At 40.5% G+C, this 22,255-nt stretch overlaps 1 protein-coding gene across 2 annotated transcripts in view; it reads right to left on the bottom strand.

The window, feature by feature from the left end:
* Positions 1-588: 588 nt before the first annotated feature.
* The window catches only part of NFATC3 (nuclear factor of activated T cells 3), a 69,651-nt gene continuing 47,984 nt past the window's right edge, over positions 589-22,255 (bottom strand). For both annotated transcript variants that reach the window (XM_069965897.1, XM_069965898.1), the window contains exons 7-10: positions 18,787-18,845; positions 18,519-18,645; positions 15,816-16,847; positions 589-2,319 (exon numbers count right to left, since the gene is read on the bottom strand). In XM_069965897.1, coding sequence (XP_069821998.1) covers positions 2,225-2,319; positions 15,816-16,847; positions 18,519-18,645; positions 18,787-18,845 — 1,313 coding nt within the window. In that variant the 3' untranslated portion in view covers positions 589-2,224. The remainder of the gene's footprint in view (positions 2,320-15,815; positions 16,848-18,518; positions 18,646-18,786; positions 18,846-22,255) is intronic.

Below are 22,255 nucleotides of genomic sequence, written 5' to 3'. Positions count from 1 at the left end.
TTCGCTGGACAACCCCTTTAAAGGGATACTTGGTAAAAATAGAAATCTACACTGCACCTCTGTCTACCATACAATTGAGAACAATTCAAACCTGAATGAACAAATTACAATTCATTTGCTGATACTTAAAGGAAAAATAAAGGTTTACCTGATTTGTCAAGCTACTACATCCTGAGAGAACACAAGCACTGGTTGCTTCTCTTAAAAAGAAAAAAGAAAAGTCCCATTTTTTTTTCTTTTCAGAACTGAACAGGTTTAAGACAGTCAACATATTTAGAAGGAAAGAAGTACTTTCCATGCAGACTTTGCCAGTAAATACACTAAAAGCAAACTAAGACTGCCAAGAAGTGACGTCCTACAAAATGATACTTTCCTTCACCCCCTCAATCTGACAGGGTTTGCAGCGACTCAGGGCACCATGTATGCAAAATAGTCTGAGTTCTAAGCCATCTATCACGTGAAATGTATTAAAATGGAGGGCTGCTAGAAGGACTTGGGCTATTGAGCTTATGTGTGCACTGGTGTTCAAGATCCTGCACATCAGGTTGGGTGGCCATTTAGTGACAATCTTCTGAGTTTTAACACATCAAAAAGAAAACTGACCCTTGTTTTCTAGCAGTGTGGCTAGTAACAAGTTTGTTTTGAAGGCACAGCACTTTTAGCACAATATGGCCAGTTACAAAAGAACAGACTAGTATAAGCTGCAAACAAAATATAAATACAATAGTACAAGTGTATAAATGTGTTCCAAACTTAAAGGGGTTATCTGGACAGCAGACAAAGGTCCTACATTTTCTGCTCTCCAGCGCTACACTCCCTACCTCTGAGTTTCTCTGGTGAGAACTTCCGAGACAGAAGGGGGGGGGGGGGGTATGTTGCGGGCATTACGTGCGGGTAAAAAAACAAAACGCTTGTACACCATGTTCAATAGCTGCCTAATGTTGTTGTGGGCTATTGATCCTTGCCCTCTGTAAAGTGTGCTAAATGCACACACAGCATTTAGTGCGAGTTTAATTAGCGCTTTTTTTTTTTACACAAATTTGCAGTTTTGCGACAAAATAGCACTAAATAAATGCTATGTGTGAACACAGCCTTACCAACAGCAATTAATGTGTAGTTTGCCTTTCTTTTATAATATAGAGAGAAAATGGTTCTTTATGATCTTTTTTTTTTCCCACACAGGTAAAATGTAGCTTGACTTTTGTGGAGCTCCATGGGATTTTATTAAATAGTTGTTCTAAACTATAAAGATTTTCGTCTGCAGTCATTCCTACCCCTGACCCTTGGGTTCTGTTTCCACTTCCTACTGATGTGTAACAAAAAAATGAAATCCTTACATGTATTTGTATTTTATATTGCAGCTTTTCACATTAAAGTGCCATATCACAACATTTAGGAGAGAAATGAATGGTTTAGTTTATGTTAAATAATATATTAGAAAAGGGGAAAATTTATCAAAGCCAAGCTAGCACAGACCAGGTAAGGCGGTACACATTTTTGTGCAAACAAAATAAGCTGTGCAAAATTTGTGCAATTTTGCTGGGTCTGCATAATGATCACAGGGGACACAGCCTAGCTTGAAGGGGGCATGCCTCCTCTTCTGTGCCAAATTTGCTACAAGCCGGTGTAAAGTGTAGTGTAAACCTACACCCGCTAAGAGCCCATGCCTCTTAATCCAGCATGGACGAAAGGGACGGCACTTTATCAAGACTGGTGTATCCAGATCCAGTCAACTAAATTCCCCTGTTAGTCTTTAATTCTCCCCCTAGTGGTGGGCACCGTCCTGCAGAAATGCATGTGTTTAACAAAATTGATTGAGCACACATAGAAAAAAATTAAGAAAAGAAAATGTGAAAACTGGGGCATTCATCTACATATTAAAAATGCAATGATTGTGATACTTGAAACAAACCTTCAGGCTTCACAACCCTCAATAACGGTAGCAAACGTACGATTCCTAACAGTTGAAAGAAAACTTTAACACAGCTTAAAACTTTAAGAAATTTAACAGCAACTGTAAAATACTTGCAAGCCACTACTTGTGTCCATGATTTACAGTATGGAGAATTTTCAAGAGTAAAAAAAATCTCCCCAAGGAGACTTAAAGGCAACAAAGCTGGAAGCACAGAAATTCAGCAATATATTAGGGTGCAATAGGGAGGACCATCGAAATTTCACTGTAGTCTTGTTGTTTCTGCTGCCACGGGGAACTTTAGATTGATGGTCAGGTTTCAGGTATATTAGACTCAAGAGGCTTATGGCATTCTCTTTGTATCCTTGAGGCTCCATGAGACATATCACGCCCTATGATTTCATTAACTATAAGAGAAAAAAAAAAACAGAACAATTAGCATGTATGGTAGAAATTTTATTTTTACTAAGTAAAAATCCATAAATTTAGTTCCAATAGAACTTGATTGTTGCTGGTTCAGAGGAAGCAATGAAAGTATATAAAAGTCATCTGTAGGGGTAGAAAAACTTCTAAAAGAAAAACCAAAATAAACTTTGGTTTATATAATTTTATATAGCAAATTCCATATGGATTATCCCCACCTTAGTCTTGGGTTTCAAGTCTTGTGAAAATTCCATACTGGATGACAGCTCTATAGCTCTATGTAGGAAAAATGCTGATTTAACACGTCTTATAAATGTACCCAATGGTGGATTAAAAGAGTTACTTGCTAAGCAGTGCAAAATAAGCGTAAAAACAGGACCACAAAACACAGTTAAATTCATAAGTTCTCATCTACCTTAACCAAAGCTCAGTTTTCACTGTTCCTAACATTTAATCCTGCAAAGAGAGTCCACGGAGCCTCATTTAAGAGTCTCAAAACATGGGACTAGCCAAATACTCCTCCAGGGAAGGACCTAGCCAAGGGGGTGGCTCCTGTATGGAGACCACCCAAACCACCATATTAGGTGGCAGAGCACTATTACTAGCAGCCTATGGTGTCTTCAACTGGTCTCCCCGAGATCAGTGATGGTTTTACGGTAGTGGTCTACTAGGCACAGCTCCTGACTAGCCAGAATCCTGCTCCACGCTGATGAGTGGCAACATCCCGAAACAGATGTCTGTGAATGGATATCAGGCTTTGGTATTTCCTGTGTCATATCCTTGGACTCATACATTTAATAAGTTACTGACTGAAAGAGCTACTTAATGGTGGTTTTGGTTGTCTCATTACAGGAGCCACCCCTTGGCTGGGCCCTTCCCTGGAGGGATATCTGGCTAGTCCTGTGTTTTTAGACTCTTAAATGAGGGTCCACGGGCTCTTTTTGCATATTTGTTTTCCCCAGGGGCCAATGCATCTTGGATTTTCCTGTGTTGAGCACTTTTACTAGCAGCCTACAGTGTTTTTTTTAGCTGGACACCTTGAGATCAGTGATAATTTTAACATTTAATCCTGGCAAACATTCCCTCTCAGTTCGGATCACTACTATATTTCAAGAGTGTGAAATGTCAGAAGGACTTAAGCATTTGTTTCTTTTATCACATTCACCAATAGCTCAGAAGTTTACACACACATGATTAGTATTTTGTAACATTACGTTTAAAGGGGTACTTCACAAAAAAAATTCTTTGCAATATTTAATAGTACCTAAAAAGTTAAATATACATGCGATTGGATGATATTATGGCCTCTGCACCATTTTTGATCTTTTTTAGGTGTCTCATCCCATGTCAGCACAAAAATGCTGTCACACAGACTTCTCTGTCTTGTTTATAAGATAAGGTCATATGTCCTCTGTCTCTGTTTTTGGCTGAGTTGTGTAAATATTTACTGCTGCTAACCCAGCCCACTGCAGAGACACAGGACAGTATAGGCATGTCTCCCGTATGAGAGGTGACAAGAGATACATTTCCCCAGCACAGCAGACCCAGCACACAGATGGATGAGGGGAGGGAGTGAGAGTGAGTGAGAGTGAGAGTGAGAGTGAGAGTGAGAGAGTGAGAGAGAGAGAGAGAGAGAGAGAGAGACGGACGTGAATGCAGGGAGGAAACAGCAATGGATCAGGGAGAGAGGGAGAAATTATGACAGGATGGAGGAGGGGGAGGGAGACATAAGAGGTGCTGGGAGTTGGGAGTCTCCTGGCCAGCACCATATTGAAAAGCATGACAGAATTTTAAAAACTTTTATATGGAGAACAGAAGCATGCAGAAATACAAGATTAGTGTCAAGATGCTCAGGGGGACACAGTGAGTACAACAGGGCTGCTTTTGCAATTCTTTTTTTTTAACTGCATTGGGTGGAATACCCCTTTAAATTTTCTAACTTAGGTCAAACAATTTGGGGCCTTCCGCAAGCCTACCACCAAAAGCTTCTGGAGTTTTAGCCCATTTCTCTTGACTGTAATGATGTTACTGAGTCAGTTGTGTAGGTCCCTTTGCATGACCATAACAGTCCCATTCACAATGTTTTGGCTTTGTTTTTATTTTTCCAAAACTATTTCTGCCATAGGGATGCCTTCAGAACTGGTAGTCTTTTCCTATTAATCTTGTCTTATATTACAGCTGTTTAGTGTCTGTGTTTTCTTTAATGTGCTTATTTGAGAAGGTGTAGTTGGTCATTTCTGAAAAGATGTTAAAGGGGTTCATCTAGGCTTAGCTGCTTTTTTTCCAGATACAACACCACTCCTACACTCAGTTTGGGTGTGGGTTTTGCAGCGCAGTTCTATTAAAGTGAACAGAGCTGAACACAACCTCAGGTATGGTGCTGTTTTTGCAAGAAAGTGTTTTTTTTTTTTTTTTTTACTAATCCTGTATAATCCTAAAGATGTATGGGTTGGTGGAGTGTAACACTTGTGTGGCTCCTGATTTCTGTAGTACCCTTTAGAATTTGGGATGCTGTCCAATTTGGATGTCTAATTTACATGGTGACATTTCTAGACTACACGCTTTAGTTTGTATGCTCAGATTAGTCCTGCCCAGCACCATGTGATGAACAGCTGAGAGAAAGCAATACATTTTGGGACTGAGCAGTACCAGGAACTACAACCATAAAGTACAGTACACATGAATTTTGGTAGTTTTAAAACTGAGCAGACAGGGAAACATCGTAATGTGCAGTTTTTTTTTTTAGTAAAGTAAAGATATGGATGACCAATGAAGGATAATGACCCTGGGAAGATTGGTGTGGATATTTCAGCCACTGTTGCCAATCTCTGCTACCTCAAGTATTCTCACTAGTCACATAAATACTGGACAGTTCTCCAGTTTCTTTCCACCAGTCATAAAATCCAGGCATGTCTTAAAGTGCACTATGATCTGTGTGGCAGATGTGTATTGATAATGTTTTACTGTTAATAAAATAGTAAAACATTAGAAAAGCTATATAAACATAAACATCGCTGTATTCAGACAGACTTATAGAACAAAGATAAAATGTCAGTTTTACCGTAAAGTGCATTGCGTAAACACGCACCCCCCCCCCCCCCCCCCCCAAAAAAAAATAAAAAAAAATAAAAATTTGCTGAATTGATTTTTTTCCACAATTTCACCCCATAAATAATTTTTGGGGGGTTTTGTCCCTCATTTTATGGTAGACTGAAAGAAGCCATTACAAAGTACACTTATTCCTGAAAAAAACAAGCCCTTACATTGCCCTGTAGATGGAAAAATAAAAAAAAGTTATGGCTCTTAGAAGGCCAGGAGGAAAAAACGAAACCGCAAAATTGAAAATTGTTGCGGTCACTTAGGCCATTTTAGGCTCTGTCCTTAAGGGATTAAATAGCATGAAAAATGTTTTTTTCTGTTTTCAGTAAACCAGGGGTGCGTCTTACAAAGTTAAAAATATGGTATATGACTGCTAAAATAAACAAAAAAAAAAGGGCAGACTAGACCCTTGGTGGGGTCACTTTCTGCTGCCTGATGGTTATTTGAAAATTGTTCACATCATTCTCTAATATTTACCACAAACCAGCATTCTGTTAGGGTAGCCATTCTCACATAAGTCCTACAGACAGTTATGGTGTAAGCAGAAGGAACAAAAAACGTTTCATACTTATATATACCTAGTTTCTTTCGATATTTTGTTGTTGGTATTATTTTTTACTACAAACTTGACCCTGATCTAGCAATCTCTCCAAAGCATGTGCCGTATAATTGAATAAACATATTTAGCACTGGCAGTACTAATGAGAAGGTTTCAGCTTTCAGTCTTAAGCCTACCTTGCTAAATTTAACTAGTACAGCCAAGTACAGCTGTTCTTGTCCACATTGCTACACCAAAAAGGTCAAATACAAACCAGAAAACAAATACTTGTTCGCACCATTTTTACCAGTTATACATAAAAAATGCATGCTACACTGGGCAGAATAAAAATCTTAAATAGGTATTATAGTGTTTAAAAACGAATGCTGAGGCAAGGGGAAAATAGGAAGGAAAAAAAAAAAAAGCATACTTACCTAGACTCCCTAGTTCCCAGCATTTTGATTACTGTACTGCAAATTAACCCCCTTAAAGTGTAACTGTCATTTCAGGGCTATTTTTCTGAAAACATTAAATATCAACAGTACAAGCGATTTTAAGAAACGCTGTAATAGGTTTTATGTACTAAAAGAGTTTCCTTCTGTACTGAAAAAGCAATCTCCCAGCGTCCCCCCTCACATCAAATGAAGCAGGATTTCTGTTTCCATTATGTGGCTATGGAGAGGGGAGGGGCTGTTAGGAGTGACTGAGCACAGAGCAGTCCTGCACAGCACAACACCCTGCAATCTTCTCTCAGTTCATAGATAAGCACTGACCTTTCTGACCCCAGAATCCGGCGGTTTAGGTGCCTAGAGTCTACAAACAGCTGACCTTCATGTCACCTCTTCCTGCTCCCTCATCTCCCTCAGCCCCTCCCCCCTTCATAGGCTTACAATGGAGAGAGCAGAGCCCGTCTTCACTGGCTTCTCTGTAATGAAGACGTGTTTGCCTGATAATGCACAGATAAGAAGTCAGGGGGGGAGGCTGGGAGATTGCTTCTTGAGTACAGAAGGAGGCTTTTTTGGCTGATGAAACCTATTACAGAGTTTCTTAAAATCGCTTATACTACTGATTTCTGCAGTAAAAAAAAAAAAACATGACAGTTACGCTTTAACCCCTAGACGACCCTGGACGTAGGGTTACGTCATGGAAGTCTGTCCCCAGACGACCCATGACGTAACCTTACGTCCTGGGTGTTTTTCCCACTATGAAGCGCGCTCCGGAGCAGAGCGCGCTTCATAGCAGGTGGGGGCCGGCTGCAAACAGCAGCCGGGACCTCACCGGTAATGACACGCTGCAGCGTGTCATTAACCCCTTAAACGCCGCGATCTCGGCGCGACCGCGGCGTTTAAGTGTAAGTGACAGGGGGAGTCCCCTGTCACTTACCGATCGGGACCCCCGCAGTGTGACTGCGGGGGTCCCGATCGGTAAAACGGACTGCCGGAGGTCTCTTACCTGCCTCCGTGCGGTCCGATCGGCGATCTGCTACACTGAGCCTGCACAGGCAGGCTCAATGAGCAGATCGCCGATAACACTGATCAATGCTGTGCCTATGGCATAGCAATGATCAGTGTATAAATCAGAGTAGTGCATGTAAAAGTCCCCCAAACGGACTTCAAAAGTGTAAAAAAAAAAAAGTTCAAAACACACACACACTACCCCAAAACCCCTCCCCCAATAAAAGTCTAAATCACCCCCCTTTCCCATTATATAAATAAAACATATAAAAATGAATAAATAGATAAACATATAATATACAATAGCGTACGTAATTGTCCGATCTATTAAAATATAACAAGCGTCATTGTGATCGGTAAACGGCGTACACGAAAAGAGGGGAAAAAGTGCGCAGATTACCGATTTTATGTTACATTATATATTTAAAAAAAATCAATAAAAAGTGATCAAAACGTCCGATCTTCACAAATATGGTATTAATAAAAACTAGAGATCATGGCGGAAAAAATGACACCCCATACAGCCCCGTAGGTGAAAAAATAAAACCGTTATAAGCGTCACAATAGGCCCATTTTATTAATATTTAATTGCCAAAAAAAAGGATTTCATTAAAAAAATACATATATAACATTAGAGAATCTGTGTAACCTGCATATGGTTGTGTTCGGACTGACCTATAGAATAATAGTGTCATGTCGATGTTACCATATAGTGCATTACGTAGACACAGGAACCCCCCAAACGTTACCATATTGCATTCTTATTTACGATTTCACCTATTTATATCTTCATAAATAATATATTTGGAATTCCATCATACATGTTATGGTAAAATGAATGACGCCATTACACAGTACAACTATTCCTGTAAAAAACAAGCACTTACATGGCTTGTAGATAGAAAACTGAGAGTGCTAGAGCTCTTAGAAGGGGAGGAGGGAAAAACGAAAGCACTAAGATCAAAATTTGCGCGGTCCACTGGGTCATTTTGGGCCTGGTCCTCAAAGGGTTAACCTCTTAACGACGCATGACGGGTATACCAGTCATGCGGCCGTTAAGAGTAAACAGAGAGGGCTCCCGGCGTGAGCCCTCTCTGCAGCGCGCGGTCCCCGGTTGCTAAGTGCAGCCAGGGACCGCGTGTATTAGCCGGCGCGGCCGATCGCCGCGGCCGGCTAATTAACTATTCAAATGCCGCTGTCAAAGCTGACAGCTGCATTTGAATAGCAGCTGTGCCCCCTCTCCCTGGTGTCCAGTGGGGGATCTCCCCCCCCGCGATGCGATCGCGGAGGGGAGATCCGTTCTAATGAGCCGGCCGGGGCTCAGTGTCGGAATGACGCTGATCCCGGCTCGGCAATCTATTCAGATGGTCTGCAGCAGACCATTATAATAGAGCACCGATCTGATGGATCATTGCTCTATTATATACACAGGATTGATCTCAATGGGAGATCAGTTCTGTGTATATAGAAGTCCCCCAGGGGGCTTCATATTACTGTGAGTGAAAGTGAAAAAAAGTGTTTTTATTAATAAAAAATCCCCTCCACTAATAAAAGTCTGAATCACCCCCCTTTTCCCATTTTACAAATAAAAATAAACATGTTTGCTATCGCCGCGTGCGTAATCGCCCGAACTATTAATCACATTCCTGATCTCGCACGGTAAACGGTAAGCGCAAAAAAATCCCAAAGTGCAAAATTGCGCATTTTTGGTCGCATCAAATCCAGAAAAAATGTAATATAAAGCGATCAAAAAGTCGCATATGCGCAATCAAGGTACCGATAGAAAGAACACATCATGGCGCAAAAAATGACACCTGACACAGCCCCATAGACCAAAGGATAAAAGCGCTATAAGCCTGGGAATAGAGCGATTTTAAAGGAACGTATATTTGTTAACAAGGGTTTTAATTTTTTACGGGCCATCAGATACAATAAAAGTTATACATGTTACATATCGTTTTAATCGTAATGACTTGAGGAACATATATAACTAAGTTTTTCCATAGGACACACGGCGTAAAAATGAAGCCCCCCCAAAGAAAAATAATTGCGTTTTTTTTTCAATTTCACTGCACATATAATTTTTTTCTGGTTTCGCAGCATATTTTATGGAAAAATTCAGCCTGTCATTGCGAAGTACAATTAGTGACGCAAAAAATAAGGGCTCATGTGGGTCTGTAGGTGTAAAATGCAAGTGCTATGGCCTTTTAAGCACATGGAGGAAAAAACGAAAACGCAAAAACGAAAGTTAGCACGGTCCTTAAAGGGTTAAGGACAGGGACAATTTCATTTTTGCATTTTCATTACTTCTTACTCGTCTTTAAGGGCTACATTTACACGTCCGTTCGTTTTCAAGGATGAAAATCTGGATCCTCTAATTTTTATCCACAAAAAAATCGTCCGTATTGCATCTGTAGTGCCTTCCATATTGTAATCCGATTTTTGCAGATCCGCAAAAAAAAAGTGTAGTGAAGATAAAAAGAAGGGATGACAAAAATTAGGTCATCTGGGAGCCATTTTACAGTCATTTCTATCAGGAAGGATATTTATGGCAGGAGGAGCTTGGTGATGTCATAAAAAATTGATCCGTGATATGGATGGTTTTGCAGGTTGAAACATACTCTCTGCAAATTTTGCCCTCTCCATAGACTTCTATAGGACTGTCCGTACCGTAATTAAGACTGTATTACAACATGTTTACAGGATTTTCCATCTATAGCGCCAACAGAAGAAAAAAAAAACTAAAACAACAATCAACTGTTCCAAACTGCTGACACTACTAGATAGCTGTTGAACAGGGAGACACATTGTACCTTTCATAGGTCCAGCTTCCAGAGGCTTTCATTCTCTGGTACAAAGCAACAAAGACTTTTACAAGCTCCTGAATACAGTAGCTACAAGCTGGAATGTCTCCTCTCTCCCCCCTCCTCGCTTGCTTGACACCTGGAAGCAGAGTCCCAGCAGTGTCAGGTATAGGAGAGGGAGTTACAACCTGCTGCACTTCAGAAACTCGGGAAAGCCTCTTTGACACCTTGTACTATAGTATAAAATATATATAATAGACGTATAATAGAAAAATGGATGGCACACATTTACATACATTTTGCATCCATTTTTCCGCCATAAAACAGATATGTTAAACAAACTGCAAAAGCTTAGTGTGAACCTAGCCTAAAACTGATATGCTGTCTGTGCTCTTCAGGTAAGTACATGTACACTGATATCAAAGTTGGATCTTTGGGGGAGGAAAGTGGAGGAAAAATCCCAGTATCCTGCCCCTTATGTAACATTTTTATGTTTCAACCTATGAAGCTGTGTGAGGGCTAATTTTTTGCACTGTAATGTATTAATTTTAATAGTTACTAACTTGGCAAAGAATAAACTTGACTCTTTTTCTGGGATGTGACAAAAAATGCAATTCTTGCATTCTGCTTTTTTCTTTTCTTTTTCTGTTTATGCAGTCTTTCATGAAGGATCACTAACCTATACTTTATTAGTCTTTTGCTGAAAACACACATAACCATTTTTTTTTTAAAAAAAACTGCCACTGCAGTTCTTGTTCCAAATCCAGAAGTGGATTCAAATGGTATACAATGAGGACTTGTACTTCTCTTTTCTGGTGGATCCTCTTCTGGTTTTGGCAAAAAAAAAACCTGCAGTGGCAGTTTTCCAAATGAACTACAGTGTGTGTTTCCAGCCTCAAAGACATACTGCAGCGCTCTCGTATAAGTACTCTATGACAAGAGTCTGGAGATAGAGGTACTAAGTCACTAATTTTCTGTACCTAGGACTAGGATTATTATACCAGCAATCTGAAATTTCAGCTTTAAGTCCCCTAAACAAAGGAGGAAAAAAAGGGTAAAAGTAAAAAAAAAAAAAATTTCTCCAGAGGAAAAAAAACAATAATTGTCCCCCTTCCCGATCCTTTATTTTTCCAAGAAGAGGAGAAAATTGGGTATCACAGCATTCGTAAGGACCTGTACTATAAAACTATGTTATTAATCCCGCACAGTGAGCGCCTTTAAAAAAAATCCCTAAAAAACTAAGCCAGATTTGCTGATTTTGGTCACCTAGTCTCTGAAAAAACTGAATAAAAATGATCAAACAGTTGCCTATATCACAAAAATAGTACACCAATAAAAATTGTTTGTCCCGCAAAAAAATCAGCATACAACTGTTGGCCTGAATATTAAAGCGCATCTGTCTCAAAAAATAAGCAGTTTTGCTTTACTTTTTCATTTTCTATGGTGCAACCTTTTTGTAAAACATGCTGGTAAAACGGAAGATCAGAAGCCAACCTTCCATACAGCCCCTTGTTACTATGTGTAGAAGAGGGTGCCGCCTCATGCTGGCACAGCCCGATTGCCATACCGCTGTGAATTAACCCCTTAGATGCTGTTCAAGCCTGAAAATGGCTATAATGGCTATAAACATGTCACCTGGTGGTCTAGTGCTGATTGCCAGTGTCCTGTGGGTTCCCAGTCTGATCCTCTTATTACGACCAGGCAGCAAGCCTCACACATCCGTGTGTGGGCTATGCAGCGCGATCCTGAAGCCTGTGTCAGTCGCAGAGAACACTGAACTCTTATAAGAAAGCTATGATCAGTAGGATTGGAAGACTATATCATAGGAATCATAGGATTGGAACACTATAACCTGCTGTTATGTTCCCATAGCGCTAGGCCGAGAATAAAAGTAATGTTTTTACCTTCATCCTCTGCGCCGTTTTCTTTATATCTCCAGTGTCATTATTTAAATTAGGTATTTTGGTAAACTGCAAGCAGGACTGACCCCCTTTTGCACCAATCTGCACTTATTGCAGTCGACTCCTCATAAACATATTAATGCAGAATGCCGGAGGATTTTTAATTTCTATTCACATTACAATTACTTCTGCTTGTATTTCTTATTTTAAAGGCACTGGGTTATAGGAGAAACAGTTGTGACATTGCAGACATTGTTTTATATAAGTACTCTGGTTGGCATCTTTACATGGGTACTGAAATGGTTGGTTGTACTAAATTGATACACATAAAGCTGGTTTTATCATAATGGTATTCTTTCTGAATTAGAATATAGCCATTGTAACAAGACACCATTGTACATACCATAACCTTTGTACCAAATGTAGCAATGTAGCAAAATATAGCAGAGTTGGTAAAATGAGATGTACCAAATAAATATATGTAAATTGTTACAAATGGGCTGTTTTTTTTAGTAACTTAAATAACTTAGCGTCCTGTACTGTTTCAGAAATGCTTGTACACTTGAAATATGTTTAAAATGTAATTTTTATTTCTCACTCTACAGAAATCAATAGAAGAAGCAGAAATATATACTCTAATATATCTTATTGGGCAAAAGAGCTTCCTTCTGTTCTCACAAGTCTGTTTTTCTGTTCACCACTATGGGAGAACAGAGTGAAGCATAGTTGTAGAGAGATATGTCTATGCACCTGGCCACATTATCACTTGAGTGTGGAATATAAGTTAATTATTTTTTCTAATAATTTATTTCGCAAACTTCACCTGATATGCTGCTCTTTCCCTCTTGTTGTTGACAGCTGGTTTTCTAGATTACAGACCACCGCTCTGCTCTAAAAGCAGCTGTCTGGCTGGGGTTTAAATAGCTACAATGTAAATGTATACACTTATAGGTCCAGTTAAATAGAAAATGGTGTAACCTGCATACAACTACCAATCACAGATCAGCTTCCAGCTCTAGTAGAATGAAAGCTGAGCAGCAATTGGTTGATATGGGCATATTACATTTGTTTCTATTTTACGGTGTCTAATAAATCTGGGCCATAGTGAATATATACTATATATATATATATATATATTAGTATATATTCACTGTGGCCCAGATTTATTAGACACCGTAAAATAGAAACAAATGTAATATGCCCATATCAACCAATTGCTGCTCAGCTTTCATTCTACTAGAGCTGGAAGCTGATCTGTGATTGGTAGTTTTGGTCGCCATCTGGAGCCCTGATAGATATATGCGACTGACATCTTGCAAATGGCGCCCAGATTTATTAATCTGGGCGCCATTTGCGACTGGCCCCGGCGGCGCGCTGTCTCTTTAAGGACTTCCGCCTTCCGCACGCTGCGCCGAATCACGTGGCGCCTCTGCGGCCGTCCATCCAATGAATGACGGACGTGCTGGATGACGTGTGCGGGGACACTCTTCTCCAGTGACGTCATCCAGCACGTCCGTCATTCATTGGACGGACGGCCGCAGAGGCGCCACACTCCTCCAGCGCCTCTCCTCACCCGGCGGTTCTTCAAGTTCACCCCAGCGGCACCAAGCTTAGATAGTGGGTGAGTACAACCGGAGGGACGGCAGGGGTGGCGGCCGGCCAGTAATGTGTGTGGGGGGACCGCGGCCTGGGCGGGGGATTGGTAGTGTGTCTGTTGTGATGGCGGCCAGGTGCGGTAGTCAGTGCGTGTGGGGTGCGAGGGGGGGGGGGGGATGTATAGATTGCACAGTACCACTTCCCTCAGTGTCTGTATATATAGACTGCACAGTACCACTTCCCTCAGTGTGTATGTATAGACTGCACAGTACCACTTCCCTCAGTGTCTGTATGTATAGACTGCACAGTACCACTTCCCTCAGTGTCTGTATGTATATACACTGCACAGTACCACTTCCCTCAGTGTCTGTATGTATATACACTGCACAGTACCACTTCCCTCAGTGTGTGTGTGTGTGTGTATGTATACACTGCACAGTACCACTTCCCATATACATTGCCACAGGGGCTATATGTCATCGGCTGCCGGGGGATATATATATATATATATATATATATATATATATATATAGTAGATCATTGCCGGTAAGATGGCAGCTGGCTGAGGGAACACACCGGCAGCAGGGGGGTATATGGTTGTCAAGTTGCAAGCTTCCATGTTGAACGTTTTCAAACTAAGAAAAGAAAGAATCTAAAGGAGGATGCTGCCGTGGCCTCTGCACACAGTAAGTCCCATTTAACATAACATTAATTTTACATGTTTTAAAATGTTGGCGACCAAATATTCTATTTGGCGCCTAAATTTTTCAGGTTAGGAGCCAATGGCTCCTAGGTAAATTTTTTAGTCTGGAGCCCTGTATATATATATATATATATACACACACACACACACACACACACACACACACATATATATAAATATCAATGGGAGGGAAAGAGCAGCATATCAGGGGGCAAGTTTTGTAAATGTATGGATCTTCCAAAATATCAAACTTGACAATGACTAGAACTATGTTATTTGAGCTGGTAATACCCCTCTAATTTTTCAAATAAAAGGTCATAAACTTCCTTTTAAAGTGGCCTGAAAAGTTTTATGACTAGACTTTTTGAAGGGAAACAAAAGAGTGCAGGACTGGGTTGTCAAACCCAACACATTTGGACTCGTCTGTGCAGTTTTAAAAAGGATAGACAGATGAACATTCTCCTGACCCCGGCTGACATACCCCCTCCTGTAAAACAATTATTTATGGACCTTTTTTATAACAATTTTCTTTTTATAATAAAGTTGAATACGTACGTTTGGCTGACGGCTGACGACTGTAGTATAAAATAATAAAGTATTAACTTACCTTCCCCAACGTCCTCGGAGGCCTTCTCCGGTGTCTCTCTGCCTTCTGTTTCAGTCTCTCCACTGCGCAAGCCATGGCCAGTGATTGGCTGAGTGACCGGCGGCCTGTCAGTGCAGAGACTGGAACAGAAGGCAGAGCTGCAGACACTGGAAAAGGCCTCCTAGGACAACGGGGAAAGGCTGAGGACAGCAGGGAACATAGTAAGGTAATTTAATATTTTATTATTTTACACTAAAGGCAAGGGCTGCACGTACATTACTAACGATGTCTGTGCAGCCCTAATTTGGCAGATCGGCGCTTGTTTAGTTTATGATTGGGCCGTGTAATAGGACCCCAAGATTGTGTGAGCAGAGTTATATCAACCCCTTGTAAGTGCACCCCACATCAAGTGCCAGGAAAGGCAGCATTACACTGTCCATACAAACCTATAGGAGGTAAGGGAGGAGTGCAAAAGAAGTGCTGAGAAAGAGCCTTGCAGAATCTAGATTTTAGTGTATATAGAATATAAAGGATCCAACACAGAGGTCAGTCTGCAGCCACATTGTAGATGGCATAGAGAAAGACACAGATGGAGTTCGCAGGGGGCTAACTACTGAATACGAGACATGATCATGGTGTAGTTTAAATTATAGATGAATGACTTTCAAAATATTCTAATTGTAATCTATCCTAACACCCTAAATTACATATTAATACATATTTATCAGTATCACCATGCATTAAAAGAACATTTTCTCAGGAAAAAATTGGCAGTCGAGGCTTACACAGTTTTTCTTACCATCATCTAAAGTGATGTCTTGCAAGCCCATTGACTGGAAGTTCAGATCCCCATCTTCAGGCTCAGGTTTTACAGACAGAGAAGTGTCATCATGGTGGAATGGAGAAGAGTCCTGAATTGCATGGTGCCCAAGAGTGACAGTGTGGGAAAGGCTACCCAGTCCAGGGCTGTGGGTTTGAGAAGGCAGCTGTCCAGAATGAGCCAGGGGGGTGGAAGATGGTGATGAAGCCTTTACACTTGATGTTGGTGATTCATATGGGATAGGCTGCATTTGAGGAGAAGATGGACTAGACAGTGGCGAGTGTGTTAATGAATTTGTATTAGCATTGGTAAGGGAAGAGGTAGGTCCCGGTTTTGTCAGGTGATAGGAGACAGATGGAAGCTGAAGTGGTAAATGCCCAATTGACAAACTTGCTGAAGATGATGGAATGGTACTTTGACCAGAGTTTGGACAAGAGTAACCAATCTGCTGGAGATGTGATGATTGCACTGCATGGACCAATGGATCAAGGATGACAGGAGATGAGGTGGAAGGACTTAATCTTGATGTATGGTACTGCATCATTGCCAAAGACTGATGACCATGGTTGACCAAGTGAGGAATACCTGCTTCTTGCTGAAATGACAGTGCATCATACCCCTGAGCAGGGACTGAATTCAGCGGAAGACTGGACTGTCCATTGAACATTACATTAGACTGCATAGATGGATAGGAAGACCTGGTGGTAGAAGCTGATACATGATACGACTGCTGTATCGTTGGAGGGAGGCATTCTGCTCTCTCATTCAGGTTCCTACCTTGTGTAAGGCGGGGAACTCCATGATTCACCAGGGTTGCAAAAGTCGGTTGAGCAGGGCATCCTAGATTTCGATCCAAAGTGGACATGAGAGTATCATGATTAGGTCTCTGATCTGCAGAAGACCTATCCGAGTGCAGTGATTGTTGATTAGAAACACTTACTACATGGGGCAGAGATACAGAAGATGTTGATGGTAAATCCTCTTCTTCTGTATGTTCTCTTTTAAGTATAACTGTGGAAAAACAATTACATTTCAGGACACACAAGTGCAGGGCAGCACAAGCTATAGTAATAAACAATTTAAAAAAAATATTCACTGGTTTCCTCACTGTACTTCAATCAACTTCCCTTCATTTGCTTATTTTATTCCATATTTGTAAATCACTTGATTTATTTATAAAAAAAAAAAAATGCCCTAAAGTGTTGGCCACCAGGTGTTCCCCTTCCTAGCGAACTGTTAACTAGATGTTAGGGAAATTCTTCCACTTGTAGCAGAGACACCAAGACAGAACAAAGAAAGTGGGGATATGGCTTAGCTAGTGTAAACTGTGCTGAACATTGCTTCAAACAGCTTAAAAATTGTCACAAATTTTGAGCAATCATTTATTTGGTAAAAAATTTTCAATTCTCTGCCATCTACATACAGTACTGTGTATACTTATCTCCCAACCCAGTGGCAGCTTGTTTAGTCTAGTGCACTTTCATTAGCACTGTGTCAAAGAGGGGTAGGGGCTGTCCTGTGATTTGCCAGAAGTAAAGGAATTGAAGTCCCTGTGTGAGTACTGTTAGCAAACAATTTAGCTCTGGCCCAGCCCCCCAAAATAAAAAGAATGAGAAATAGCTATGTGCCATCGAGGGGAGTCCCAGGGGCCCATTACAGCAGTGATAAAACTAAAATAACCTGGTCACACCTGTTTTGACACAACAGATAAACCCTAAAGTTCAAGTGTACCCATCATTAAGAAAAAACTACTTTTGACATGTCACAGTGACATCTCAAACGTTTTTATAGATAGACGTCTCACAATTTATAGAAAGACGAATCACAATTTTTTGACATGTCACAAGTTCTTTTTTTTAAGGACAGCACCCTTTTAACCAATCATAATAATATGTCAGAAGGTCTAACTGTATAACTTTCAAGCACCAACTACTTTTTCTGGAATACCCCTTTAGCACATGTTAAATGCATTCTAGGTTAGTCAGGCCCAGACAGGCAAAAATGTATAGTCTTACTGTCTCCTGTACCAGAACATTGCTGAACAATTTTTTATATAAATCATAATGTTTCATGCTATGTGTCAATAACATTGACCTGTTTCAACTAAAGATGCCTCCAAAGTGTTTAGGAGGAGGTCTGCAAGAAGCAGGAGAGGAATGCATGACTGCAGGTCCAGACTTAACATAGCATTTGTAGTTTGATATAGGTGCTGCACCACAGTTACAAACTAGTGCATACAGGTCTACACAGTATACTGGTGTTAGTGTAAAAAGAGCCTAAATCACTCAGTCTCTTTTATTCTTTTGACATTCTCACCTTTCACTTTAACTGCTGAATCGAAAGAACCTGTATTTTTTAGGGTCTAAATTTATTTTCTGTGTCTCAGTACTAGGATTTGCTGGCCATAAACATTACATTGAAGTCAGATAATCATACCCATTTTTGGACAACCAAATGATGTATACGTGGCCTCCTGGTTCTCTCTGTATCAAGGCAATCAGGCATGCTGGATTTCAGTAGACCCAATCCCTATAGATCTCAGGGAGATAAGCAGCTACCAGAGGTTTCTGGTGGCAGCTTTTTTCTCGTTATTCTTTAGATTTGGTTGTAGTATTAATGTATATTAAAATATACACACAAGAGAGAGAAAGTCATGAAAATAGTACAGTTCTGTTAACCAACCTGGTGTATAGGTAAAACGCTGGGACTGGCTACGTTTTCTTTTCCCATTGCATAGATAAAACTGTACTTGAACTCCTGTTACAATTGACTTGTTGTGGTAAGGAGGAATTTCAACAACAATTTCATTCTGAAAGGAATCAATTATTCTTTTGAAATCATCACAGACTTTCATGAATTGATAAAATAAAATATAAGAACAGCGTAATAAATACCTTAAGTTTCACACAACGCTAACACGCTACAGCTTTATGTTTAAAGAAAAACTCACCATCACTTGTCTTTTTTCAGCCACAATTTTTGCTTCTACTTCCCACTGTGGCCGTCCATCTAAATAATAAAAATATATATATATTTAAAAAAAAACAAAAAAAAAAAAACACGAGCATCTGTATGCAAGAACCTTGCTTTCATAACATCGCTCACTTTTGTCTGACTCTTCCAACATGGTGCAGAACTTTGGGGTAGAAAAACGAATATGAGCCATATTGTCTCTGCTGCTATAAACTGTGTCAGGTTAATTGCTCATTTTCTCCGCTGCAGTCTATACTTTTCCATTTCTTCAGCAATAAATACTCATTACTATTTCATAAAGAAAGTGTGTGAACCAGGCCCATCAACAAATGATGAAACTATAAGAGTCCATTAGGCAGTACTGAACTGTCACATTTGAGAAGTTTTCAGAATTACCCTATAAGTCTTATGCCAAATGATTTCTTTGCAGCCATTGTTTCCTGTATATTTTATTAACAGATATATACAACCAGTACTAACAGCAGGGCCACATTGTTCTTTAGGTGACTTAACTCCTCCCTACTTCAGTTGCCATACTACCCCACTCAACTTCCCTTTTGTCACAGCCAGCCTGCCTTCCACCAGTCAACTCAACTTCCATATGCTCTCCCAATGTCCCAACTTTTGAACTTTACTTTGAGTTTTGACATCATTGTCTTCAAAACTATTTTATTAGAGATAAGCAAATTTACAGTATTAACAAAGTGAAGCGCACTGTTGTGCTCGGCAGTCGGCTTTTTAGGCTGCTGCTCTTAAATTGAATGTAGTCCTGGGAGAAGTTTCCAAAGGACTACATCCAGCTTTTCCAGGCACCCGGAGAAGAGTAAAACATGTCCTATATAGACATCTAAAAGTCTGCTCAGCTAGGAAGAGCTGCTGCTCAAAAGTTTATTAGGTACTGTCAAAAAAAATTAACTTTTGACATGTCAGACATACATGTCAAAAGTTTTGTTTGGTCAAGGTCTGAGTGTTTAGACAGGTCTCTCTGACGTATTAAGTTTATTTTCTTAACAGGTACACTTTAAGGCTGGGTTCACACTACGTATATTTCAGTCAGTATTGTGGTCCTCATATTGCAACCAAAACCAGAAGTGGATTGAAAACACAGAAAGGCTCTGTCCACACAATGTTGAAATTGAGTGGATGGCCGCCATTTAATGGCAAATATTTGCTGTTATTTTAAGGGTGCCTTCACACCTAGCGGATCTCACTTCTGCGGATTCAAAGCGAGAACCGCTGCGGATCCGGTACCATTCACCCCTATGATAGCACATATTTGCAGCGGGATTAACATCCCGCTGTGAATATGTGCTTTAACCCCCCGCTGTCCGCAGCCCCGCCACCGCATTAGCCCATCCTCGGCCACATCCCCCATCCCCGGCCACATCCAGCAGCCCGCATCCCCTATCCCCGGCCGCATCCTGCATAAAGTACCTGCTCGGCTGCAGTGAGGCTCCCGGCTCCGATCCCGCTCATTAGGGGGAACGGAGCCGGGAGCCTCACTGCAGCCGCCGAGCAGGTACTTTATGCTCTCGGCGGGCTGCAGGATGCTGCCGGGGATGCGGGCTGCTGGATGCAGCGGGGGATGGGGGATGCGGCCGAGGATGGGCTAATGCGGCGGCAGGGCTGCGGACAGCGGGGGGGGGGGGGGGGGGGGGGGGGGGTTAAAGCACATATTCACAGCGGGATGTTAATCCCGCTGCGAATATGTGCTATCATAGGGGTGAATGGTACCAGATCAGCAGCAGTTCTCGCTTCGAATCCGCAGAAGTGAGATCCGCTGTGGATCCGGAAGGTGTGAAGGCACCCTAAAACAACAGCTGTTATATTGAAATAATGGCAGTTATTTACTGTTATATGGCGGCCATCCACTCAATTTCAACATTGTGTGAACAGAGCCTTTCTGTGTTTTTAATCCACTCCTGGTTTTGGTTGCAATATGAGGACCACAATACTGACCGAAATATACGTAGTGTGAACCCAGCCTAAAGCTTCAGAGCTCCTGATAAAGTGAGCAAAACATACATCGGGCTGTGTTGGCTGGACGAGGGGTAAGACATCAGTGGGGCAGCTGGTGCTCACCCATTTTTTCTCTATGTTTGGCTTTTACTTTTTTCCTTCATACGAATACTTCTGCTTGGGCCTGAGTAGCGACTATCACTAACTAGTCCTGTGGACAGCATTACTTTGATTTTTGGTGTATTACTGCTCTTTAGCCCTGTATAATTATCCTTTTTGGGAGGTTCTATTTATTCATTTCAGCCACTTATTAGGTCATTTTGCTGAGGGGGGGGGGGAATTGCTTTTATTAAGCACCTTTCTCATCCATTTTTTTTCCATGCAATATGATATACATCCATGCACCCCACTGATGTTTACCTTTCTCTCTAGTTTTGTACTTGTGTGTATTTTATCACATGAATTTCTTACTGTTTTTACTTTTTAGAAAACTGATTAATAAAGATATATCTTCTTTATATAGTTTCTATATTGTGCAATTTTCTTTGGGTATTTTTTCATTTTTTATGATTGCATTATAATATACTCGCAGACCTTTCCTTTGGTGTTAGTGGGCCTAAGTTGCAGAGTTTAAACTGCATAATAAATGTGGCACAAGTCAAGTTAGACAGGTATTAGGCAAATAACGAAGTCGTCTTCAAATAGCGCCTATACGTAAAAAAAACAAAAACAAATCCAGAGTACTTCTTTGAATGATAGTACTCACTTATTCTTCTAATTTATTTTGTTTTTAAGATAAAAACAAACAAACCACAGATGTATTGCCTAAGCCTATGGCCCATGAAAACATGTCATCTTTAATGGTGTATTGTTTGGACAGCTGCTTACACTGCTCACAGCATAAGTAAATATTAATGCCATCCTCTTACATAATAAAGCCATCAATTATTTACTTTAATTACAGCAGACATAATTGTTTAGAAATATTCACATAGATCGGGAGATTTTCTATAAATATTTTATTATCTATTTTTTATTTCTTCATATTTCCTTTGTTAGAAAGAACACTCAGCTTTACTACAATAAGTGCACCAAAACATACCCATGTGCAATTACAAAAGACCTTCCTTCGTTTCATGTGTGAAAAATAGATCCGCACAATAGACAAAAATTCTTAATTTTTAATTTTAGTTATGGATCCGGATATGGATGAAACATCCGCATAGAAAAAAATCACTTCCACAAGCAAAGCCTAAAGTGATACTGTCCCCCCAGTTTTCCTGTGTGCTGCCTAGGCTTTGACATAGATGCGGGTTGTGTTCCTGAGAAAGTAACTTTAGCAAAGTCAGTCTAAAAATATTAAAAAATCTGGCACATCTTTAGGCCAAGTTCACAATACATATTTTTGCAATAAACAACGGCTGTTATTGCAGGTAGCAACAACAACTGTTGTTTATTGAAAGTGGCCATTTGAATTGGTGTGTATT

The sequence above is a fragment of the Dendropsophus ebraccatus genome, chromosome 4, assembly GCF_027789765.1.
Source record: "Dendropsophus ebraccatus isolate aDenEbr1 chromosome 4, aDenEbr1.pat, whole genome shotgun sequence".
Taxonomy (NCBI): Eukaryota; Metazoa; Chordata; class Amphibia; order Anura; family Hylidae; genus Dendropsophus; species Dendropsophus ebraccatus.
The sequence above is the reverse complement of the archived record's forward strand: the minus strand, read 5'-3'. Positions and strand labels throughout refer to the sequence as shown.